The sequence below is a fragment of the Dermochelys coriacea genome, chromosome 1, assembly GCF_009764565.3.
Source record: "Dermochelys coriacea isolate rDerCor1 chromosome 1, rDerCor1.pri.v4, whole genome shotgun sequence".
Taxonomy (NCBI): Eukaryota; Metazoa; Chordata; order Testudines; family Dermochelyidae; genus Dermochelys; species Dermochelys coriacea.
In genome coordinates this window covers 348,295,455-348,322,003 of record NC_050068.2, presented here as the reverse complement: position 1 = coordinate 348,322,003, position 26,549 = coordinate 348,295,455, and the positions used below count along the sequence as shown (strand labels likewise).

Genomic DNA, 26,549 nt, shown 5'->3' with positions numbered 1-26,549 from the left:
CATTAGCACCAGCCTTTGAACCAGGGCTAGGAGGTTCACTCCAAGCTGCACTGTAGACATGCCCTAAGAGGTTTGAGCCTACAAAGTGCCAAGAGCCTCATGAAGAGCTGTAGGTACTCAGCACCTCGCAGGACAGGGTCCCTTGTGGGATCGGAACCTAAACCAGCTAGACGAGGGGTGGGCAAACTTTTTGGCCCGATGGCCACATCAGGGTTGTGAAACTGTATGGAGGGCCGGGTAGGGAAGGCTGTGCCTCCCCAAACAGCTTGGCCCCCACCCCCTAACTGCCCCCTCCCACTTCCTGCCTCCTGCCTGCCCTCCTCAGAACCCCTGACCCATCCAACCCCCCTGCTCCGTGTCCCCTGACTGCCCCCTCCTGGGATCCCCTGCCCCTAACCACCCCCCTGGGACTCCACCCCCTATCAAACCCTCCCTGCTCCCTGTCCCCTGACTGCCCCGCCCCCTGACAGACCCCCCGGGATTCCCATGCCTATCCAACACCCCCTGTTCCCCTGACCGCCCCCCCGAACTTCCTCCCCATCCAACTGCTCCCTGTCCCTTGACTGTCCCCTGGGACCTCCTGCCCCTTATCCAACCCCCCCGCTCCCTGCCCCCTTACCATGCTGCTCAGAGCGGCAGGAGCTTGCAGCCACACGGCCTGGCCGGAGCCAGCCACGCCACCCAGAGCGCTGGCGGCACAGCGAGCTGAGGCTGCAGGGGAAGGGGGACAGCAGGGGAGGGGCCGGGGGCTATCCTCCCCAGCCAGGAGCTCAAGGGCCGGGCAGGACGGTCCTGCATGCCGGATGTGGCCCACGTGGTTTGCCCAGCTCTGAGCTAAACACATGCAATTACTTACCGTCTTTCTTTTGGATTCACCACAACGTGCCTCACCTAAAGCACTATGGTCTTCGTATATTAACATGCATGGGGCAGCTTCCGTTTGGTGCGAGGGGTGCAGATGGATATGTGGGTGGGAGGGTGCAGGAGCTCCCCGTTTGGTGCTCAGGGTGGGGGTGGGGATGTGGGGGGCGTGCAGGAGTCAGGACATGGCGTGTAGGGGGGCTGAGTATGTGTGGAGGTGCAGGAGTCAGGGCAGGGTGTGGGAGGGGGGTGCAGGAGTCAGAGAGGACTGGGGTGTGGGAGGGGGGGTGCAGGGGTCAGAGAGGGCTGGGGTGTGGGAGGGGGGGTGCAGGAGTCAAGGCTGGGGTTGGGGGTGCAGGAGTCAGGGCAGAGGGCTGAGCTGTGGGAGGGGAGTGCAGGAGTCAGGGCTGGGGTTGGGGGGGTGCAGGAGTCAGGGCTGGGTGTGTGTGAGGGGGTGCAGGAGTCAGGGCAGAGGGCTGGGGTTGCGGGGTGCAAGAGTGAGGGCTGGGGTCATGGGGGTGCTCCCAGCCCCCTACTCTGAGCGGTTCACAGCCGGAGGCTGGAGGGGGAACATCCCGATTCCACCCCCTTTCCCAAGGCCCTGCCCCCACCTCTTCTCAACGTCCCCCTCTCTCTGCCCGGCCCACCGCGGACCGGGGGCAGGGGGAGAGGGGGCAGAGGCAGAGTGAGTCCGTAGCGTGCTGGGGGATGAAGCGGGAGCTCGGCTGCCAGCGGCCGTGGAGCTGCAGGACTGAGCCCGGGGAGTGCAGCCCCACCAAGCTTCTGCCCCCGCAGGGGAGAGTGGGGGTGGAGAAGAGAGGCTGGGCCGGGCCGGGCCGGGCCCCCCCCCCGGACTCCTCCACCCCCATCTCCAGCAGTCTGACAGCCCCCCCTTTATTTTGGCGCTTGGGACGGCCCTGATTAGGGTGTGCCTGGGCACACCTGGCACACCCCTACACTTGGGGAGCAACTGGCGCACCATGTGGCCCAGCAGAGTGAAGTTTTGGCCAAGGATATCGGTGCAAACCCTTATCTCTTATACAGGGAGTGTCGTGGGATCTTTCATGTCAATTCACAGGGGTTCACAACTCTGTTTTCAGGGAATCGGCCGAAATGACTTCTACAGGATATACTGCAGGGGCTCAGCTGGTCTGCGAGAGTCAGGGCTAGGGGCTAACATGTGTAAACCTGGGTGGCTAGCTGTGTTTACACACGTATGTGGCCGGATTTTCAGAGGTGAGGTCCAGTCACTCCCAAGTCCCACTGAAGCCAATGGGAAGTTCAGTCGGCTCAGGCAGCCCTACTGAAAATTGGGCTATTTATTTAGGTGTGTAAATATGGATTTAAGTGACTAACATTAGGCAGCCACGTATGAAAATTTTGGGACCCAACATCTGCTTAGATATCTGGCAGGTCCCAGGCCTTAAAACCACCACCTTACAGTTAGCGGGAGGAAAGCTATTTTACATATTATTGGCAGTTGTAATGCATGGGTTATAGGCAGGGCTGGCTCCAGGCACCAGCTTTCCAACAGGTGCTTGGGGCGGCATTCAGAATGGAGCAGCAGTCTGTGTCCCGCGGCGGCAATTCAGTGGCAGCTCGGCTGCTCTTCCCACCGCGGCGGCTTTTGGGCAGCAGCTCCACCGGTCTTCCGGGCGCTATAGAGAATATGATGGTGGTGGAATGTAATAGAGTGGGTCTATGGCTGGCATAACTCCCTCGACACCCCAGCACACATTTACATGTGCTGAGACTACTTCCTTTTGAGGGCATGAGTCACCCAATGCAAGGAATGAAGCGCATTCTGCAAAAGATAATAAACGTACTAGGACAAGAAATGTAAGCCCTGGGACGTGTGGCAGCAGATATGAAGATGTTGCAGACAGAGCGGCACACATGCCAATTATTCCTGCCCTACAGACAGCTCCTGAAATATTCACTGTCTTTACAATGCACATTTTGGAACTGGCTCTGGTCAAGTCAGCACACCCCCTGCAGGGAGTTGACAGTGCACAGAACTGGAACTTGATTTTTTCCCCTTCATCTAGATCAGTGGTTTTCAACCTGTGATCCATAGACCCCTTAGGGTCCAAAGACTATGTCTAAGATTTCCAAAAGGGTCCACACCTCCATTCAAAATTTGTTAGGGGTCCACAAATGAAAAACAGTTAAAACCCCTGATCTAAATACACATCCAGCTACTTCACTATGTTCATTACCTTTCCCCAGGGTAAATGAAGTCACTCACTCCTGATAAAAGAGGGATACCTAGACACATTAAATTCTGAGTCCCCTAAATCCATAGGGTTAATAATGGATATATTATACAAGGTGCTACCTGAATTCCTATAGACAAATAAGATGCATGACTGCCCCTTATAAAATGGTGCAGTGGTGGGCCGAGCTGGAACATGATTTGTTGTCCACAAATTGCTATAACTACCTCTTTTCTCTTTATCAAAGGTTCCCACATAAATTGCTGCTATGTTATACGCCCTCTAACAAGTTAAAAATCAGCTAATTCTTTTATTAGTTATTTTGTGGTTGGACCTAGAAGCTCCAGTCACAGACCTGAGACTCATTGTGCAACGCAAAATACTGATTCAGATCTCACCTTAGAGATCCCACTGGAAGACTATTCAGAGAAAACACTTCTTGCTCTCCAGTTTATCTTAGATGTTAATTTTGCCACTTTGTCCCTTCCATTTGGACAGATTTTTCTCTGCCACTTAAGAATTCTTTTCAGTTTCTGCGGGCCCTCGTGCCAGGATGTTGCGTTTATGAAGCAATACAACAGTGAGGGATTAAATTCATGCCCTTCCTCCCACCCCCCAAAAAAGTGTTCCTTAAATTAATAAAATGAACAATTGCTCTTGACAGGGAGTTACACAAACCCCCTTTCTTAACTCAAACCTTTACTTAGGGCCCAGAGAAATTGACTGTGCCCAATGACAGGATCGTGTCTAGGTTCGTGGCCAACCACAGCTGACTCCTTGGTCAGGCACACAGGACTAGTGGGTTTTATTTGGCTATTGCCCCCTTCAGGCCCAGCACCACGTTCAGCTGTAGTGTTCAACATCAACACCAATGAGCAAGGCACTGAGGGCACAGCACAACCGCCAGCCCACCTCAGGCCTATCTTCCATCAGGTAGGCTGCAATGCCTCAAGCAGTTTCTGGGCCCAGCCAGGCTCCTCTCACAGAATGAGGTCTGCTCACCCACTCAACACACTCGCAATCACCTTTACTTGTTACAGATTCCTCCCCTCGCCCCCGCACCCCGGAATGGCTACGTGGCTTCAGCTTAAGCCAAAGAACGAGCCCCCTGGTCATTCCCCTTCTTCTACATCTGCAGCAGTGGGATAGATAGTTGAGTATTTATGTACTTTTAACATACCAGGGGCCAGCTGCTCAGGTGGTATGAATTGGTGACACTCCACTGTCATCACAAGGTCATGAAGCTGAGAGTCTGGCCCCTGATTTAAAAAAAAAATATTTATTGATTGGTCAGGCTATGCTTACGACTGTACGTGTTGTAACCCCCCTCTTGTCCACACCTAAACCCCAGAAGCATGTGTCTGAAAGCGAGTAGTGGGCGAGTAAGCTACCACGTCTGAGGGATGTGGGTAAATACATACCTCTGGCTGTGGCACGGCCCTGTACCCACGCCAGTGTGCAAGGCGGATAGGAGTAAGGAGCATGTACTAGGTCTCAAGTTTCTTCCCCAGATACAGGGCTAAAACCATCATTAAAGCAATGCATATTGTGGTTTCACCTCTAATGAGATCTTCAGTAAATAAATTACAATCAAAACCAGCTTTTTCTCCAATTAAAAAAAACACTGTTTAAATACAAAAAGGCTTCTGTTTTTATTACATACTTGATCATAGCACAAGACACTCTGGGGTTCTCTATGATCATCATCCTGAGGTTTAACTGAAGAACTGATTTCGTTTTGTTGAAGAGGCTGATGTACAGGGAAGAGAGAACCAAGGATGAGAGAAAGAGACAGCGATGGAGAGACTGGGGAACACCCAAAGATTACATGTTAAAGAAAGACGTTCTCGACTTGATGCAAGGTAAATCAGCTATTCCTCCCTGGAGATGAGATTAGCCCTATGAAAATTAACTCCAGGAATTAATTCTTTCATTAGTAATAACATGCTTTTACATCATCTCCCTTAGTTTTGCATGTTCATCTCAGTTTGCCCAATGACCAGAATGCATTGGGACGGGGCTTAAATATTGCAAAAAGGCTGGGCAATCAGAAAAGCCAGTCACCTGAATGCGCACCACTGGCAGAAACTAGCCACCCTGAGGGGCAACATGTGGGACAAGTGTGCAAATGTTCAGAAAGAAAATCTGTCAAGTCCAAGTGCATCCAGTATTGTACAAGTTACGCAGTCCGGGTTTTGTACAGTGAAACGTAACAGACAGGCACCTGGAACACACATCGACCAAGGTATCCTCTTGTAATAGAGTGATAACCCCAGGCCTTATTCACAGCGTCCTCATGAACAGCTCTCGTCTTGTCCTTCTCTTGATGAGCTCGTCCATGGACCATCTACCTCATTTCTCCAAGGACATCAGTAACAATACAGAGATGCTATCTACAGACCTCCTCACTTCCAACACTTCAGGGCCAGATCTAGGATATAAAAAACAGCCCCTTCCTGTTTTCAAAACAGGTCATGGAGGACAGCAAGGTGCCTTGGAATTTCTAACACTTCATCGACGACATCCATGATCAGGACCAGCTCAGGGGAAATGGTTAGCTGTGTCAAGGGTCCGAGACGCTGCTGCACGCAAGCATGGCACAGGTAGCCACCTTGGTCTTTGGTGCCATTGCTCTGTGGGAAAAGGACCAATGGGAAATTGTAAAAGGAGAAGGATTGGGAAATCCAGAGTCTCTGCCTCCTCTCCCTCAGACATACCAGGCCATTGTATACATTGAACTCAGACACAGGATGAAATAGGAGTTGGGGACATTGCTGTTGATTCAAACCCAGTGGTGTTTTGTATTGTCACCTATTTCTCACTAAAGAAACCCCTTATAAAGCAGCCTGCAATAAAATTTATATATGCAATTTCATTATACCGGGGCCTGATCCAGTGGAGTAAGGACTGGAGGGCTCAAGGGTCAGGTATATAACTATGTACTTGTATGGCTCTGATCACAGGAGTATCATGCACCTCTCAAACATGGTCAGTGAATGTTTTTCCTTCCTCACCCTCCTGAGGAGGGAAATAAAATTATCTGTTTTACAGAGGGCGAGCTGAGGCACAGAGAAATCACAAGCCAGTTCCTCAGCTGGTGTTAAGTTGGCACTGCTCCATGGACATCAACATAGGGATCTGTCCCGCAGTGATTTGTCCACAGTCATGTACCAAGTCTTTGGCAGAGCTGGGAACTGAGCCAAGATCTCTGGAGCACCTTAACTCCAAGGCCATGCTACCGAGATAACAAATGTCTTTCTCCAGGTTCAAACCCAGCCCTGTTTGGTAGGGATCAAGATTATTCTGTTTATCAACCATAGTCTATGTGAAAGGAAGTGGGTGGGTCCAAGTCTAGAAGGTAGGTGTCTATATCACACACAACAAAAAACACCCCAGAATTAAAACTGGCACAAACTGAGCCCATTTTAATTTTAGGGTACGTCTACACTGCAATTTAAAACCTGCAGCTGGCCCATGCCAGCTGACTCGGGTTCACAGGGCTCAGGCTAAGGGGCTGTTTAATTGCAGTGTAGACATTCAGGATCGGGCTGGCGTCCAGGCTCTAGGACCCTGTGAGGTGGGAGGGTCCTACAGCTTGGACTGCAGCATAAGCCAGAATGTCTGAGCCTCATGAGCTGGAGTCAGCTGGCATAGGTCAGCTGTGGGTTTTTAACTGCAGTGTAGACATGCCTGAGAGGGCAAGGCTGGAACGGGCCATGAACACTGAAATACCCCTCAGAAGCCTAGAGACCGGGACAGGGCTGAGTTACAATGGTAGGTAATGGCTGCCTTGTGCCTGTCCATTCTGTGCACAGCTAGATCTCATCTGCTACTTCTATGATCATGGCTAACAGCATGGGCGGCGGGTATTGTAGGCACAGGAAGGTGTTGCTTTCCCAAACAGCCTGATGTCCCCCCAGCCACGTTCCACCCCCAGTTCCCATCCTGCTTGCTGTTCCCTGGGGCAGGCAGGCTGGGGGCCGCGGTGCGTCCTCAAGGCCGCGCCATGCTGCCCGTCCTCCTGGCGCTGGGGCCGCACCACCTGCCCAGCACTGGGGCTGGGGCCGCTCTGGCTGCGCCGCCTGCTCAGAGCTGGGGCGGGCAGCTTGGCTGGGGGGCAACCTCAGAGATGTGGGGGCCAGCTGGCCGGGAGTTGCAATGGGTGGCGCTTCCTGGAGAGGCTGGGGCCGTGCTGCCCGGCTCTCCGGGGATGGGGGGTAGGGGCTAGCGACCACAGTGGGGGCTGGGCTCCAGTGGGCACGGAAGGGGTGAGGTTGGGGGGCTAGCCTCCCCAAGCCAGGGGTTCACCCACCACCCATGGCTAAAAGGCTCGTAAATGACATCTCCAGGGCTATCAACCTGGCACATTTCATTGGCTCCAAGGTCACAAAACACAACTGACAAGTAGAAAGGAGAGGAGACTCACGTAAGCGAGGGGCACTTTCTTCATGATTAGAATCGAGTTGGCAGGCACAGAGTTGTGGCACTGTGACACGGAGCAACGAATTGCCCCTTCCTTTAAGACCTCGCTAGTCAACTCTGGCCGCAAGAAATACTCCTGACAAGGGAAAGAACAAGGCTTGCCGTGAACTCAGGGCATCGGAACATGTTGTGAGCAGTGGGGATGATCTGCAACGTTAGGGCTTAAAAAAATCCAACCACAAAAAACACTTGAAAGGAAGGAACTGCACTAGGACTATGAGGGCTGGACGTGCAGGAAAGGGAACATGCACACTTGGGGTAATGGAGAGAGGCAGAATCAATGCTGTATTACAGTCAGACACGAGTCTAAAAGCAATCGTCATTGAACTGAGGCTGCACTTAAAACCACAACATCAGGAAACAGGAAGGCTAAGAACCATATATCTCCTCAGATACTCTGGACCTAAACTGGTGTCACTCAAGGAGAATTCAGCCCATTGTTCAGGGAACAATATGAATCTTAGTTTCCTTCCTTACTATTTAACTTAACTATCCTTTACTCTGCTCCTATCCCATCACTAGACCTCCTACACCCCTCAAGCATGAGAGACTTTAGCACAGATGTTATGGGGAGCAAGCACTCAAAAAGTTACATGCATCGTTTTCTTGTTAACTTGCCAATGACCCATTGTAACTTCCATAGGCGCCGACTCCATGGGTGCTCCGGTGCTGGAGCATCCCTGGGGGGGAAATGGTGAGTGCTGAGCACCGACTGGCATCCCCCCTGTCAGCTCCCTCACCCCCAGTGCCTCCTGCCTGCCGGTGGACCCCACAGATCAGCACCTCCCCCTCCATCCCAGTGCATCCCACCCACCACAATCAGCTGTTTTGCAGTATGCAGCAAAGCTGGGAGAGAGGGGGGAGGAGCAAGGATGCTGTGCACTCGGGGGAGACGCGGATGGGGGTGGGAAGAGGTGGGGCAGGAGTGGGGCTAGGGCCTGAGGTAGAGCCGGGGGTCAAGCACCCCCCGGCACTTTGAAAAGTCAGCGCCGAGGGTAACATCCCACTCCCCCTGCTCACAGATCTAAATTACAGTACCCACCGGTCACTTTGCCATGGCATCTTTAACTCACCCCAGCCAAAGTCAAAAGGTATTCTAGGGACTTTGTCATTAACAGATGCTTTTTGGCACGAGTCACTGCAACATACAGCAAGTTCCATTCATCTTCAGAAGACATGTCTAGGCAGAGATTAGAGAGAAGAAGTCAGAAAAAATAATGCTACAAGATAACTGATTGATAAAACTTTGGAATTTGTTCTGGTATTTCAGCTAGTTCTAATTCACTGCTGAATCAGGATGAAAATTTAAGACAAGAGCTGGGTATGTCACAGAAACATGGTTGGTGTCTCTGTTATGAAGGAGATAATGGTTGGGGGGGGCGATAGCTCAGTGGTTTGAGCATTGGCCTGCTAAACCCAGGGTTGTGAGTTCAATCCTTGAGGGGGCCATTTAGGGATCTGGGACAAAAATTGGGGATTGGTCCTGCTTTGAGTAGGGGGTTGGACTAGATGATCTCCTAAGGTCCCTTACAACCCTGATATTCTATGATTCTATGGTACCCTGCCATGTGTTTGTTACACAACCACGACAGGACTTGTGTGAGACAGCAAAGAGAACCAATATTCTCTCCCCTTGGAGCATACACATTTGTTGCTGATCAAAGCAGGAACAACGCGTGTTCCCTGAGTGATGAACCTGCCCTTAAGTGCCCATCTCACAGGCACAGACTTACACAAAGGAACTGCACCCCAAGTGAGAAGTCAGTAAATGACAGCAAGTTTGAGAGAGGACATTGCTAGGTACAGCCAGAGACAACCCCAAGCCTACCTCCAAAGAGTGCTGACTGATGGGGTAGTGCCAATGGCCCATCCTGTGCAGCACCTTTCCCTTTAGGGAAAACAATGGTTCCAGTATAAAAGATCTCCCTTACCAGTGATAAAGTGAGGCAGCCTCTGGAGATTATGCCTGGCACAAGGGACTTTCATAAAATCATCTGCAACCAGCACAGTATCAAACTCCAGACCTTTGGCTTTGTGCACGGTGCCTATCACGTAATCTAGAACCACCAGATTACAAGGGGCGGGGGAGGGGGGGAGAGAGAGAGAGAGGATATCAGCCAATATATCTGTATTGCTGTTTTTATATCTTGTTATTTACTGAACACTATGTACAGATTAATTTACTGTGTTCTGCATTTATACTTTCACTTGCTTTTAAACGTGAACTGGAAGCCAGACAGGGTGGGGGAAGTAATCTCTCTTACTGGACCAACTGCTGTTAATCTAATAAGAGATATTACCTTACTTACCTTGTCTTGCTAATATCCTGGGACCAAGGCGGCTACAACAACACTGCAAACTGGAAGCAAAGCAAAGCAGAGAGAGAGAGAAATACCCAGACCAGAGCTCCTGTCCTGCACTAATCCACTCGCCCATTAACCAGGACCAACCCCCCAAGAAAATGCCCAGTTACCTCACACCCCAGTACAGACATGAATGGTTTGTTGTTTTTTTGATAGTCCACCATTATTCTTCCAGAAATCACTGCAAATTTAAGCCAGTATCCAGGAGATGTACTGAATGTGAATTTTAATAGGCAGGACAAGATAAGGCATTAGGTCAGACTGCTAGATGCCAGGAAATACTGACTGAATCCTCATTCAGCTCCAGCAGAACCTCACTTATCAGTGCTCCAGTGGAAAAATCATTCTACTACGACCCCAGGAATGTCCCAGAAGGAGTCGTCTCATTCCTTCCTGAGCACAAGACCATCTTGGACCAAGTGCACTATTTCTGAGGGACAGGGGGAAGTGAGGTTGGATTGAAAAAGGACAACCAATTTCCTTCTCAGGGTGGGGGGATGGGGTGGGGTGCATTTTGCTTTACCTGCAAATGCTATATTTGATACATGACTGTTCTTTATCCTCGCCACCAGCTCGGGAATGCGGACATTGTATTTCTCCACGATTGCGATCTTTACCTCCAGCTCCCCGTCTTCAGTTTTGGCTGCATAGTTCTTTAAACCCTGGAAGCCATCCTTCTCAACCCACTTCTTGATAAAGTGGTCGTCAATTTGAAGTTTCACTAGCAAGAAGTGCATTGGATAATGTCAATACACAAGAAAGGCACCAATGGTCACATTTTTAACTTCAAATGAAATGGAGCTAGAGAGTAGCGGAGGTAACATGGTCCAGTGGGGCAAGCCCTGGACTAGGACTCAGGAGACTTGGGTTCTATTCTCAACTCCAACCCTGGCCTGCTAGGTGAGTTTGGGCAAGTCACTTCACTTCTCTGTGCCTCAGCTTCTCCATCTGTAAAATGGGGATGATGATACTGACTTCCTTTGTAAAGCACTTGAGTTGTACTGATGCAAAGCTCTATATAAGAGCTAGGTATGATTAGCAGTAGCAAGTGTCCCAAAAAGCCTAAGTTTATTATTTTTCTAAATGGTAAATGGCCTTTTGGAGATACTGGGATACTTTTGGGTTAGCAGAACAGTTTACGGGGTGGATTCTTACAGAAGTCAAGATATTCTTGCAACTATGAAGATGACCAGTGATGGAACAGTGGTCACAGAATCATAGAATATCAGGGTTGGAAGGGACCTTATGAGGTCATCTAGTCCAACCCCCTGCTCAAAGCAGGACCAATCCCCAATTTTTGCCCCAGATCCCTAAATGGCCCCCTCACAGACTGAACGCACAACCCTGGGTTTAGCAGGCCATTGCTCAAACCACTGAGTTATCCCTCCCCCCTGAAGAGCTGCAATGGATATGCCACGTTCTCTTTCCTGACAGAAGGGATTTCCTGCTCACGAAGTGCAAGTTGGTGGCTGTACTGGAGGAAAAGATTCTTGGATTGAAGGGAGAAGTAGAGACGCTACTGAAAAACCAGAGAAAATGAGGCATTCCTAGACAGCCAGCTTTGGGAAACAACAGGTTCAAGGGAGCATGACGCTTGCCACCCAGGAATCCAAGATAGAGGAAGTCAGAGAGGAGGCCTGGTGGTTCACAACCATGGGACGCAGAAGATCATGGCAGCATTCTACACAGCTGGAGAAAGGGGAGTAAAGGAGGACTGGGATGAATTCCACACAGCTAGTAGCTTTAAATTGATACCAGGTCCTCAACGTAGAAACTTTGGAAAATACCTCTCGAGATCCAGCAACTCCAAGGAAACAGAGAGATGTACAGCATGTGGATGGCAGCTCAGCCTAACATGAAAGGAAATCAAGTTAACCCTCAAAGAGTTCTCCAACTACCCAAGGAAGACAGACAATCCTTACTGTAGATTCAATACTAAGAAGAATCGAAAGAATATTCTGCCAGGGACAGGATGAAAACAGGATAGTGGGCTGCCTTCCCAAAGCTGAGACACAAGACTCCACTCTAAAATTGGATAAGCTGCTAAAGTCAACAGGCAAGGATCTATTGGAGATAGTTCATATAGGCACTAATGACAGTATGTCGTGGAATATCGTGCGGATAGTAGATGACGTCAGGGAACTTGAAAGCATGCAGAAGAAGAATGTCCGCACAATCTTCTGTAAAAAGAAAAGGAGTACTTGTGGCACCTTAGAGACTAACAAATTTATTTGAGCATAAGCTTTCGTGAGCTACAGCTCACTTCAGAAAGCTTATGCTCAAATAAATTTGTTAGTCTCTAAGGTACCACAAGTACTCCTTTTCTTATTTTGAATCAGATCAGCTGGAAGGAAGAATTCAATCAGAAAAATATGAAAGATAATTGGGACTCGTTTAAGAACACCTTATTAGATGCCAAATAAGACACAAGGCTGCGCCATTTAAAAAAAAACAACCTGGTTTAGAGGGGAAAGCAGTTATAAAAATAAACGAACATAACATAACATAACAGAGGAAGAAAGAGAAAGTTGATATTAATGAACATAAATCAGAAGTTAGGATTTGCAGAAAATTTATAAGGGAAGCAAAGGAACATAAGTCGTCGTCGATGGCCAGCAGAGTTAAAAAAAACCCCTTCTTCTTATTGTCCTTAACTATATTATGAACAAATAGAACAACGGTCCTGGTCTATTACTAAATGGAAATGATAGAATTATCAGTAGAAATGCAGAAAAGACAGAAGGGTTCAATAAATATTTCTGTTCTGTATTTGGTGATAAAACAGATTAGATAGTTTTATCATATGGTGATAACACTCTTTCCATTCTATTAGTATCTCAGTAGGATGTTAAACAGCAACTATTAAAGTCAGATATTTTAATATCAGCAGGACCAGGCAACATGCATCTGTGAGTTCACAGAGCTGGCTGAGGAGCTCATTGGACTGCTATTCTTGATTTTCAATAAATCTTGGAGCACTGGGGAAGCTCTAGAAGGCTGGTAGAAAGCGAACGTTGTGCCAATTTTTAAAAAAAAGTACAGAGGATGACCCTGGTAATTATAGGCCTGTCAGCCTGACATCTATCCCGAACAAGATATGGAGCAGCTGATTGGGGACTCCATTAATAAAGAATTAAAGGAGGGCAACGTAATTAATGCAACTCAACATGGGTTTATAGAAAACAGATCCTGTCAAAGTAACTTGATATCTTATCTTTATGAGACTACAAGTTTGGTTGATAAAGGTAACAGTGTTGATGGAATATTTTGACTTGACTTTTTGATTAAAAATTAGAAGGATATAAAATTAACATGACACATTAAATGGATTAAAAACTGGCTAGCTGATAGGTCTCAAAATGAAAAGGAGTACTTGTGGCACCTTAGAGACTAACAAATTTATTAGAGCATAAGCTTTCGTGAGCTACAGCTCACTTCATCGGATGCATTTGGTGGAAAAAACAGAGGAGAGATTTATATACACACACACACACAGAACATGAAACAATGGGTTTATCATACACACTGTAAGGAGAGTGATCACTTAAGATAAGCCATCACCAACAGCAGGGGGGGGGAAGGAGGAAAACCTTTCATGGTGACAAGCAGGTAGGCTAATTCCAGCAGTTAACAAGAATATCAGAGGAACAGTGGGGGGTGGGGTGGGAGGGAGAAATACCATGGGGAAATAGTTTTACTTTGTGTAATGACTCATCCATTCCCAGTCTCTATTCAAGCCTAAGTTAATTGTATCCAGTTTGCAAATTAATTCCAATTCAGCAGTCTCTCGTTGGAGTCTGTTTGTTTTTGAAGCTTTTTTGTTGAAGTATAGCCACTCTTAGGTCTGTGATCGAGTGACCAGAGAGATTGAAGTGTTCTCCAACTGGTTTTTGAATGTTATAATTCTTGACGTCTGATTTGTGTCCATTCATTCTTTTACGTAGAGACTGTCCAGTTTGGCCAATGTACATGGCAGAGGGGCATTGCTGGCACATGATGGCATATATCACATTGGTAGATGCGCAGGTGAACGAGCCTCTGATAGTGTGGCTGATGTGATTAGGCCCTATGATGGTATCCCCTGAATAGATATGTGGACAGAGTTGGCAACGGGCTTTGTTGCAAGGATAGGTTCCTGGGTTAGTGGTTCTGTTGTGTGGTGTGTGGTTGCTGGTGAGTATTTGCTTCAGATTGGGGGGCTGTCTGTAAGCAAGGACTGGTCTGTCTCCCAAGATCTGAGAGAGCGATGGCTCGTCCTTCAGGATAGGTTGTAGATCCTTGATGATGCGTTGGAGGGGTTTTAGTTGGGGGCTGAAGGTGATGGCTAGTGGCGTTCTGTTGTTTTCTTTGTTGGGCCTGTCCTGTAGTAGGTGACTTCTGGGTACTCTTCTGGCTCTGTCAATCTGTTTCTTCACTTCAGCAGGTGGGTACTGTAGTTGTAGGAATGCATGATAGAGATCTTGTAGGTGTTTGTCTCTGTCTGAGGGGTTGGAGCAAATGCGGTTATATCGTAGCGCTTGGCTGTAGACAATGGATCGAGTGGTATGATCTGGATGAAAGCTAGAGGCATGTAGGTAGGAATAGCGGTCAGTAGGTTTCCGATATAGGGTGGTGTTTATGTGACCATCGCTTATTAGCACCGTAGTGTCCAGGAAGTGGATCTCTTGTGTGGACTGGTCCAGGCTGAGGTTGATGGTGGGATGGAAATTGTTGAAATCATGGTGGAATTCCTCAAGAGCTTCTTTTCCATGGGTCCAGATGATGAAGATGTCATCAATGTAGCGCAAGTAGAGTAGGGGCATTAGGGAACGAGAGCTGAGGAAGCGTTGTTCTAAGTCAGCCATAAAAATGTTGGCATACTGTGGGGCCATGCGGGTACCCATCGCAGTGCCGCTGATTTGAAGGTATACATTGTCACCAAATGTGAAATAGTTATGGGTCAGGACAAAGTCACAAAGTTCTGCCACCAGGTTAGCCGTGACAGTATCGGGGATACTGTTCCTGACGGCTCGTAGTCCATCTTTGTGTGGAATGTTGGTGTAGAGGCTTCTACATCCATAGTGGCTAGGATGGTGTTTTTAGGAAGATCACCAATGGACTGTAGTTTCCTCAGGAAATCGGTGGTGTCTCGAAGATAGCTGGGAGTGCTGGTAACGAAGGGCCTGAGGAGGGAGTCTACATAGCCAGACAATCCTGCTGTCAGGGTGCCAATGCCTGAGATGATGGGGCGTCCAGGATTTCCAGGTTTATGGATCTTGGGTAGCAGATAGAATACCCCAGGTCGGGGCTCCAGGGGTGTGTCTGTGCGGATTTGTTCTTGTGCTTTTTCAGGGAGTTTCTTGAGCAAATGCTGTAGTTTCTTTTGGTAACTCTCAGTGGGATCAGAGGGTAATGGCTTGTAGAAAGTGGTGTTGGAGAGCTGCCTAGTAGCTCTCCAGCAACCTATCCTGAAGGACGAGCCATCGCTCTCTCAGATCTTGGGAGACAGACCAGTCCTTGCTTACAGACAGCCCCCCAATCTGAAGCAAATACTCACCAGCAACCACACACCACACAACAGAACCACTAACCCAGGAACCTATCCTTGCAACAAAGCCCGTTGCCAACTCTGTCCACATATCTATTCAGGGGATACCATCATAGGGCCTAATCACATCAGCCACACTATCAGAGGCTCGTTCACCTGCGCATCTACCAATGTGATATATGCCATCATGTGCCAGCAATGCCCCTCTGCCATGTACATTGGCCAAACTGGACAGTCTCTACGTAAAAGAATGAATGGACACAAATCAGATGTCAAGAATTATAACATTCAAAAACCAGTTGGAGAACACTTCAATCTCTCTGTTCACTCGATCACAGACCTAAGAGTGGCTATACTTCAACAAAAAAGCTTCAAAAACAAACAGACTCCAACGAGAGACTGCTGAATTGGAATTAATTTACAAACTGGATACAATTAACTTAGGCTTGAATAGAGACTGGGAATGGATGAGTCATTACACAAAGTAAAACTATTTCCCCATGGTATTTCTCCCTCCCACCCCACCCCCCACTGTTCCTCTGATATTCTTGTTAACTGCTGGAATTAGCCTACCTGCTTGTCACCATGAAAGGTTTTCCTCCTTTCCCCCCCCTGCTGCTGGTGATGGCTTATCTTAAGTGATCACTCTCCTTACAGTGTGTATGATAAACCCATTGTTTCATGTTCTCTGTGTGTGTGTATATAAATCTCCCCACTGTATTTTCCACCGAATGCATCTGATGAAGTGAGCTGTAGCTCACGAAAGCTTATGCTCTAATAAATTTGTTAGTCTCTAAGGTGCCACAAGTACTCCTTTTCTTTTTGCGAATACAGACTAACACGGCTGCTACTCTGAAATCTGAAATATTTAATAATGGGCTCTTCAATCTTTAAATATTCAGGGTAAATAGGATTAATCCCCTGAGATGGGATATTAGATGGATGGGATCTGAGTTACCCAGGAGAGAATTTTCTGTAATATCTGGCTGGTGAATCTTGCCCATATGCTCAGGGTTTAGCTGATCGCCATATTTGGGGTCAGGAAGGAATTTTCCTCCAGGGCAGATTGGAGAGGCCCTGGAGGTTTTTCGCCTTCCTCTGTAGCATGGGGCATGGCTGACTTGAGGGAGGCTTCTCTGCTCCTTGAAGTCTTTAAACCATGATTTAAGGACTTCAATAGCTCAGACATAGGTGAGGTTTTTCATAGGAGTGGGTGGGTGACATTCTGTGGCCTGCGCTGTGCAGGAGGTCGGACTAGATGATCAGAATGGTCCCTTCTGACCTTAGTATCTATGAATCTAGCAGAGAAAGGTATAACAAGATCCAATGGCTGGAAGTTGATACTACACAAATTGAGATTGGAAATAAGGGATGAATTTTTAACAATGAGGGTAAATAACCATTGGAGCAATCTACCAAGGGATATGGTGAATTCTCCAACACTGTCAATTTTTAAAATCAATACTGGATGTTCTTCTACACAAGATCTGCTATAGGAACTCTTCTGGGGAAGTTCTATGGCTTGTGTTACACAGGAGGTCAGAGTAGCTGATCACGATGGTCCCTTCTGGCCTTGGACTCAATGATTGAATTTATGAATGAATTTAGAGTGGGACAAATCACATTTTTAACTGACAGACAGACAAGGTCCATGCAGTTTAACCCAATCACATAGAGGTTATGTTCTTACACGAAGGCACTTCTCCTAATGGCTGATATTCTAAAGTCACTCCCATGTTGAAGGCCACAACTAAGTTTCCATTACAACCCCGGATTCACTCCCGGGCTCCACCTAACATTAACAATCACAGCTTCAACACTGTAGACTGGGTCCAAGGTACAGGTAGTTTGTTGTATTTTTGTTTTTTTTCAAGTGAATTGGACAATGTTCTTCTAAATGATACCCTAAAACTAAATAAAAGGTGATCACCAACATGCAAAATGTAATAAATACCTCCATTTTATGTCAAAGAAATGGAAAGGACAGTGATAAAACATGGTTTACTGGACTTTTCTAGCTGAGACCAAGAATCTCAGAGGACAGGATCTGGAAGCGTAAGCTGTTCTTATGACGTCAGATTCCACATTTCCAATGCACCAGTAGAAACACAGAAATAACCATCACCGAAGGCCGTTCACGTCACACAATCAGCAAGGCACAAATTACCCAGAAGATGAACAAACAACATGATCCCCAATCACACTGAAGTGAAAGAGGTTTACATGTATCAGCTGGGGCAGTTGGAGATATGGTAGAAGCTAGAAAAGTTAACATCATGGTACACAACTTCTGGGGAAGAAGACAGGAGAACATACTCACATCTCACACGAGCCTCTTCAGGTTGAAGAAGTTTCCAAATATCATGAATTTTATCTAGTCCAAAATTTTTAGGCCCCTAAACAGATAAAGATTTTCTTAAAATTGACCTAATTGAAGGTTATACTTAAAGTTTACAAATGAGCTGGTTTCCTGCCAAAATGTATCAGATTCACTAGCATTGAAATAGGAAAAACAACTCAAAAGACTCAAACGTGAAACTATATTCCTAAAATGCACACTATAGTATGCATGATCATTATGAAGCTAGAAATAAATAATCTAGCCTAAAACTAGTGGATGATCCCAGATGAAACACAGCAACTAACCAAAAACACACAGAATGAGCAATGGAAAACAAAATCCCAGCTGGTCATCATGTTTTGTGGCCAGGAATGTATTTTGTGGATTAGACTGCATTAGAACTGGTTGGGAATTTTTTCATCAAAATGATTTTTCAAGAAAATGCAGTTTCAATTAAAAAAAAATACTTTCCTTGGGAAAATGTCAATTTTGCAGTAAAATTTTCCTTTTCCAACAATTTTCAGTTCAAATAGAAATATTTCTGTTTGTTGACCTGAACCAAAATGTTTCATTTCAAGTCAGTTTGACTTTAAATTGCATTTCCCCTATTTTGCTCCATAGAAGTTGTAGTTCTGGGTGCTTCATGACTATTCTCCCATATAGCCTTGGCTCCATGACTGGACTTCAACTGTGGGATGCATCATGGCAGTCACAGGGCATCATGGGAGATGTAGTCTAGCCAGGGAGCCCAGCTAATAGGGAAGAACGAGGCCATGAGACACTGGAACTACAATTCCCATGAGACAGCGGGGCACTAAAGGAAACTGCAGTTTGATGTTGCAATTTGGTTCAACAAACCAAAATGAAACATTAGTTTTGATAATGATGAAACTTTTCATTTAAAAATAAAAAAAAAGTGTCAAAACAAAACATTTCCAAATCAAGATTATTTTATTTTATTTTATTTAGTTTTTCGTTTCAGGAAATTTGGGGGCTTTTCAGTCCAACTCAGGATGCAAAAATAGTGACACATCAGAATTTCCCACAGCCTGGAGATTCCAATTTTTCTTCAGCTTTAGTTTACAGCTTCATGACTAAAGGGAGGGCAAAATGGTCTAATGCTTACAGCACAGGATTGAAATTCAAAAGATCAGAGTCCTATTCCTGGCTCTTCCATAGACTTATTGAGTAACCTGGGCAGGTGACTTAACCTCTTTGTGCCTCCAGTTTCCCACTGGTACAATGCGAATAACTCCTCCATTTTGCACAGGGATTGGAGGGCCTTAATTCCTAACTCTTTGTAAAACACTTTGAGCACTTCAGAAGGATTGTGCTATTCAAGTGTGAAGTATTATTCTTAAAAGTGCATCTGCAAAATTTGAACATGCAAAAACATGAATAAATGTTTATGCTTGTACTACAAGTGCACACACATTTTTTGCAGATGCAATTTAGTATGAATTTTGAAAACATGACTCCCAAAACTTTATAGTCCTCTTTATCCGCAGACCTGAAAAAAATTCTACAGAGAGATAAAATGCCAAAAATCAAACACCATTTTGATACTACTAGCACCTGTTCAGTTGGGTTATTATTATGAACATTTTTTCTGGGTTTTACAAAATGCTCAACAGATGAAAGCCACTAGGCTCCTGTGTCAACAATTTGACTATTAAGAAAGTTAACTGAAACCACAAGAACTAAGTCAAAGCATTTGGTGCTGGCTTAACTCTGCTTTCACTGAAGTCAATTGGAGCTTTACCACTGACTTCAATAGCAGCGGAGTTAGGCCAATGCTGAGTGCACTGATATGCACCAATAACTTTTAAAGACCAACGTACACCTAGAGAAGCTTGGGAATTAAGAGTTAGATTTGATACTACCTCCTTCACAGAAGTATAACTGAAAATTAGGTGTCACTACAGACAGGAATATTCACAGCTTCACCTTAATCCACTATAATAACCTTTTCCCATTAGCGAGTGAGCAGCTGCTCTCACCATTAAATTACTTTGCTTCGTGACTTAACAAGATCATATGCTATGTTCAAAAAAGAATTAGATAAGTTCATGGAGGATAGGTGCATGAATGGCTCTTACCCAGGATGGGCAGGGATGGTGTCCCTAGCCTCTGTTTGCCAGAAGCTGGGAATGGGAGACCGGGGATGGATCACTTGATGATTCCCTGTTCTGTTCATTCCCTCTGGGGCACCTGGTATTGGCCACTGTCGGAAGACAGGATACTGGGCTAGATGGACCTTTGGTCTGACCCAGTATGGCCGTTCTTATGGACTCTGGAGGATCTAGGACACTTACTTCAAGACAAGCGTTTATACTTGTGACTGAAACTGCTTAGAAAGAGGAGGACCCCTAATTAGAGTCATTTCAATGCCCCCTCCCCCAGAAGCTTTCACAGCTTCCACATACAATATAAGAAATCCGCTGCTACTCTGAAGCCCTACCCCAAGCAAGTGTATTTTTGTTGGTCTCTCTCCTCCAGTAATTGTCACTGCGTTCTCAAACACATTCAAATTGCCCCGTGATAAGAAAGCAGTCTTCCCAGTCATGCTGCCTCTGACATCACCTGGGAGATGGAGAAAAGGCCCAGTAAGCCAGTGCATGAAGAAAAGCAAGTATGATGTGACGGTGGCCCCCATAAGGCTTTATGGAAACATGCTTATGAATATATATGACATAACTGGAATATGTTCTATGCTACATATGCCATGTAACATACCTATGTAAAGGTTATGACCTACTGAATCTATTAATCCTATTTGTATGCATGTATCATTTTTGTATTTGACGTTATGAATATTGGCCGTGTACGGGCTTGATTTCTAAATAACCTTAGTAGAGCGTTTGGTCAGTTCCTGGAGAAAAGAATTTGCAAAGTTAAGTACCCAATCAAGAAGCACTTAAGGAACAATGCATCTTGGAATCTCCAATCCACATAAGAAGTCTTCCTGGAGACATTCAAGATGCCATGTGGGCAATGGCTTCTGCTTGTAAAAACTGTGACTCACGCATGGACATGTGACTTGCCCAGGTGACTCCAGAACTCCATCTTGGAGCTGGACTCTGCATAGGAGAGAGGAGGGGGTTGGGAGACCCCTCCATTTTGTCTTCAGCTGGCTAAGGAGATAGCCTCTCCACCCCAAGGATGAGTATTAAAGACAGGCACAATTCTGTACACTGCTTTCAGTTAAGCCTACAGCTGTTAGGGGACGTGGTTCAGACCTGGGTCTGGGTTTGCAGCAGGCTAGCGGGTCTGGCTTAAACCAGGCAGGACACTGAAATCCTAAGCTGACAGGGCAGGAAAGCAAGAGCAGAAGTAGTTTTGGCACATTGGGTGGCAGCTCCCAAGGGGTTTCTGTGATCCAACCCGCCACAATGATTTTTTTTTTAAAAAGCATGTATTATTATTTGTATTGCAATAGTGCCTAGGAGCTCCAGTCCTGGATCAGGACCTGTGCTAGGTGCTGTACAAACACAATTTAATTTCTTACCCTCTTGATTTCCACCCACTAACGTCTTATTCCGGATTTTCTTGCAGACATCCAAGATAGTAGATCCAACGTAAGCTATTTCAGGGCCAAATCTGAAACTCTACAAGATGGAGCAAAGGAAGCAGAGATCAGGCAAAAAAGTAAATCCCACACCAAAAGTACACAGGAAATTACACCTGCTTATGAAACAAAGATGACCCACTTTGATTAACAGACAACATGGGATGTTTTCTCGCTGCTAGCTCTTGGAAGAGGCAAGGTCATTCCTTTTTAAATTTTAAACTGAAGTAAATGCATTACTGAAGAGACTGATGGGTCTTCAGCACTGGAATACACATGCACACACTGCCCAGTCTTACCTGTGTGAGAGAGAAGATGTGCGTGTGTGGCACTGCAAAGAGTGCATTGACAGCACCTCGAAAGGTATAGATCTGTTGGTGTGGGTCTCCTACAAAGATTATTCCACAGGTCTGGGACAGCACAATGTCCATGATGGCTGCAGCAAAAAGTGAAGCATGAACGAAACTCAAAGGGATCTGCTCGCCAAACCAAAACAAACTTCACATGGTTAATAAAATGGCTCCAGCCCAAACAAGCAACTGGGAAATAAACACGCCCTTTAACCACATAAGTGACAAGAAATTATTAGAACATATTGATGGTTTTGTAGATAAGAAACTGAACTGGGACATAGGACGCCTGGGTTCAATTCCCTTCTCCACCGTGGACTCCCTGTGTGACAACCTTAGGCAAAAATCACAATCTGTGTTTTAGTTCTCCAACTGTAAACCCAGGAGAACAATCCTTCCATTTCCCCGCACGCTTTGTCTTATTTATGGACACCACGAGCTCTTCAGAACAAGGACTGTCCCCTTACTATGCGTTTCTACAGGGCCTACCACAACAGAGCCCTAATTTTGGTTGGGGCCTCAAGGCACCACTTATAATAATAATGATGCTGCTGCACAGAAATTGAAGGCATTTGTGAAAAACATAAAACCCGCTCTCCCTCCTCCTAATGCGTCCCGCCTACCCCCAAACAACCAGGTCCGTATGTGTGGGTTAGTGATCTGAGTTCAGGCATAGAAACCAAGTTCCCCTCCTAGCTCAGTTATCAATTCCCTTGGTGTCTTTATTTCCTATCGGTGGCACAGGAATAATGGGGTTAATTAGGTAATTATTTGTTCAGATGGTCTCCTGCCTTACTCACCTGGCGTGCAGTCTTGTGCTTCATCCACAAATATGGCATCATATGTAAAAAGCCGTGGCTTCTCAAGCTGCCAAAGCTTCAAATACCCTGGAAGAAGGATCGGACGATCAGGTATTTCAGATGTAAAAGTCACAACTAAGGGCAAGTTACTGTCAGGTTAATGAGACTCTATCAATCTGAAACCCAGCCAGTTTTCAAAGAGTGTTTTAAAAGCAGTTTCTGACCACCGATTTTGTGGGTTTATACATATTATTTATTTGCTCCTGTATGCTGCCTTCTCCCTAGCTGCTCGTGGAAGACAAACCACCAAAGGGAAAAATAATTACACAGGTTTTGTGATTCTGATCATACTCCAGGAACTGTTGAAGGCACACAAGAGCTGTTTGCACAAAGCAAACTGGGAAAAGATAGGTTTCTTCTCCCTCTGATTGCTGTCAGTAAAAGCCATCGCAGGTGTTACTATTTTTGCTGTTTAAACTGATGATGTCCCTTTTAACGTCTGTATCTTTCTGACAACATACCATCCGATGTCATTTTGCAATTCAGTTCTGTATTTCCATTTAGAATTTTCATATTGTCCCATATCCGTCTTGCTTCTTCAACAATGATCTGGAAAGCAACATCAGAAGAATCCAGGTAGATTTTCATGCATAAAACTTCACTCTCTGCTGCCTCAACTACTTCGATATAACTGAGATGACAAACATATAGTCTGCATCATGCCTAATCACATTGTCCCTCCTCTGGTATTCCAATGACTCACCTATCAAGCTTCAATTTCTCTTATAGCCCTGAAAGATCATAGCCATTCTTCCCCTGGCTTCCATCTCTGACCTCATCTCCTGACATATTTCCCTCCTGTGTGGACCCTCCACATGGCAAACAACACTGAGCTCCCCCTGCATGGGGAACTCCCTCGCCAAAACTTATTTCTTAAATCTGTCCACTCCTAACTGAAATGCCTCCTGAAAACCGCACATCTGCCATGCCACAAAATGAATTCACTTTTTAAATAGCCCAAAACAACAGTTCTATGGAGCAGAAACTCAGGATATGCATGTATCAATCAAGAGTAACCATGTGACCGTTTTACTGTAACACTTTCTTCCTCACCCAATCCTCTTGTTTGTCACCCATCATATCTAAAATTTAGGTCCCAATTCTGCAAAAACTTGTGGATGGGAATAGTCCCACTGGCTTCTAAGGATGAACGGGAAGTTCAGTCTTCATGCCTATTCATCCCTTGGCCTCTCTGGTAAGTTTGCCCATTAGTCCCAACTGAACAGGTTGGTTGGTTTGCTTGCTTGTTGTGTGGTATAGGGCAACGTTGGAATAACTGGGCCCACAAATTTACCCTAATTGTAAGCTCAATTGTAAAAAGTGAGTGAAAGTTCATAGAAGGTCACAATAACCAATTACAAATGTTGATGAGAAAAGATGCAAAAGAGAGAGAGAGAGACTAAATTAATCCAAACAGAAAGGCCTACTGATATAACTCAAGGACTGTGTTAACATTGTGCCAGGTAAACAAGAATGGTGTGGGACTGGAAATCAATGGACTACGCTTGGCACGTCAGAAGTTAGGCCTTATAGGTGAACAAAATGGGAAGGGGTGGGAAAAATGGGCAGATGGACCACTCCACTCATCACCCCTCTTTCAGGACCCTTAATAAAAGATTTTTGGGGATAGGGACTGGCAAATCAATTAGTGGAATTCCTGCAGGAGGGGGAAGGCCATCAGGCCTCCGTCCCACTCCACTCCAAGGACATTGTCCTTCACCCAGGGATCCTGAAGGTCACTGCATCAATGAGATGTCCAGACCTTTATGTACGAACAGGGACACCTGGTCCTCACTGCTGAGCCAACAGAGATGCACAAGATCCTGCTTTGCCTCTCCTTCCCTTGTATGATCCGCTTTGCCCCACTATTTTTCCTCTTGTTCTCTCACTCTTGGCTTTCCATCTGATCTGATCCTGAAATCAGTCGTATCACATGGCACCAACACAATGAGATGAGACAGCCCATCCCTCCAAGCCAGAGAGAGAATGGTACAAGAGAGGAACCAACCAACCAGATGACATCTCGGACTCCAGCCTGGGAAATGGGCCAGAGCCCAGTGAGCAGCTTTCATGGTTAACCTGCCAACCCAGAGCATCTGTCTATGATTGACTTGCTGCCTGGAATCCCAAGATCATCAACAAAAGCCGAATTTCGTCCACCTTTACTATCCTGTCTCTTCCTCCCCTTGAGTCTGTTTGTCAGAAGCAGGAAAAGTAACCATCCTTTACATCTCTAAATTGAACAAAAAAACTAAGCCTTTCCTCCCCACTTAGAAGGGTTTTCCAACAAAATAAGGGACTCTAACTGATGTCCTTTCTTTAAAAGGGTCTTTTAATAAGTGCTGATTAAGTTTGTCTCATGTAATCATTTAATTTCAAGTTTAAACTGCTTTATAACTTGTTTTAGCTTCCTCCCCCCACCACCCATATTTTAGTTAATAAATTGCTAAATTTTGGCATCATATTCTTAGAGTATGTCTACAGCTGGAACATTACAGTAGCATAGACACTACACTGATGGAAAAGTTTCTTCTGTAACTAAAGTAAATCCATCTCTTCAAGAGGCTATAGGCAGGTCAAAGAAAAGTTTTTCCACCAACCTAGAGGTGTCTACACCGAGATTTAGGTCGGCTTAATTAAATCGCACAGGGAATGAAATTTTTCACAGCCCTGAACAACATAGTTAAGCTAACCTAACTCTGTAGTGTAGACCAGGCCTTTGTGTGTTTGTCATGAAACAATTCCAGGGGTCTGTATATCCAACTCCAGACCTTGTCTAACACTGTTTAATGTTGGATAGTGACAGAGTCATGTCGGCACCATTAGCTTTTTGGGCTTAGATATTTCAGCTAAATTAATATGCCAGCACTTATCACTGGGAACTGGATTGAGTCCAGTATTTAATTCTCAGCATGCAGTCATTTAGTAGCCTCTGTGAAATGAATTCCAGACAGCCAATTCTGACCTGAGGTGGATTTGAAATGGTGATCTAGAAGTGGAAGACTCATGATCTCATTTCCAGACCCCATTTCTTGAGGGTTAAAAATAGTGCTTTGCAGGAAATAACTTGAAGAACTTAAGTCCTTGTGAAAATTCATTTTATCAACTGACAGAGTTTTGGTCTCTAGAAATGAATCTCCATTATGTACTTGGATGACTAAATCAAAAATTACGTATTTGAAGAAATTAACATGTTAAGTGATCATTACAGGCATTCAAAATATTAAAAAAACAAAAATAAAAACCAAAACCCTGGTTAAAAATAAACCTGTTCTAGACTTTTCCTAAATGTTAACATGACATGATTTTAACAACAGTGTATGGATGTGTTAAGACACAAAACTCAAATAAAAAATCCCAGTCAAACAACTAGCTAATGCCAAAGTTTTGTTCAGCCATACAGCTACTTGTTAGACAGAGGAAATGAACAGTTTCAGAGTAGCAGCTGTGTTAGTTTGAATCCGCAAAAAGAAAAGGAGTACTTGTGGCATCTTAGAGACTAACAAATTTACTTGAGCATAAGCTTTCGTGAGCTACAGCTCAATTCATTGGATGCATGCAGTGGAAAATGCAGTAGGGGGATTTTATATACACAGAGAACATGGAACAATGGGTGTTACAATACACACTGTAACAAGAGTGATCAGGTAAGGTGGGCTATTACCAGCAGGACAGAAAAAAAAAAAAAACTCTTTTGTAGTGATAATCAAGGTGGGCCATTTCCAGCAGTTGACAAGAAAGTGAGAAGAACAATAGGGTGTGGGGGGAGAATCATGGGAAAATAGTTTTACTTTGTGTAATGACACATCCACTCCCAGTCTCTATTCAAGCCTAAGTTAATGGTGTCCAGTTTGCAAATTAATTCCAATTTAGCAGTCTCTTGTTGCAGTCTGTTTTTGAAGTTTTTTTGTTGTAATATTGCCACTTTTAGGTCTGTAATCAAGTGACCAGAGAGATTGAAGTGTTCTCCGACTGGTTTTT

The 26,549-nt window shown here is 45.6% G+C and overlaps 1 protein-coding gene across 4 annotated transcripts in view; it reads right to left on the bottom strand.

The window, feature by feature from the left end:
* Positions 1-4,678: 4,678 nt before the first annotated feature.
* Positions 4,679-26,549, bottom strand: part of FBH1 (F-box DNA helicase 1) — a 46,877-nt gene continuing 25,006 nt past the window's right edge. For 3 of the 4 annotated variants that reach the window (XM_038388614.2, XM_038388617.2, XM_043499338.1), the window contains exons 11-21: positions 23,030-23,117; positions 22,509-22,595; positions 21,658-21,794; positions 21,299-21,398; positions 20,252-20,373; positions 17,770-17,845; positions 10,446-10,643; positions 9,491-9,616; positions 8,633-8,739; positions 7,504-7,635; positions 4,679-5,710 (exon numbers count right to left, since the gene is read on the bottom strand). In XM_038388614.2, coding sequence (XP_038244542.1) covers positions 5,540-5,710; positions 7,504-7,635; positions 8,633-8,739; positions 9,491-9,616; positions 10,446-10,643; positions 17,770-17,845; positions 20,252-20,373; positions 21,299-21,398; positions 21,658-21,794; positions 22,509-22,595; positions 23,030-23,117 — 1,344 coding nt within the window. In that variant the 3' untranslated portion in view covers positions 4,679-5,539. Of the gene's footprint in view, positions 5,711-7,503; positions 7,636-8,632; positions 8,740-9,490; positions 9,617-9,868; positions 9,919-10,445; positions 10,644-17,769; positions 17,846-20,251; positions 20,374-21,298; positions 21,399-21,657; positions 21,795-22,508; positions 22,596-23,029; positions 23,118-26,549 lie in introns of those variants that run through there. The other variant, XM_038388636.2, reaches the window with a different exon arrangement.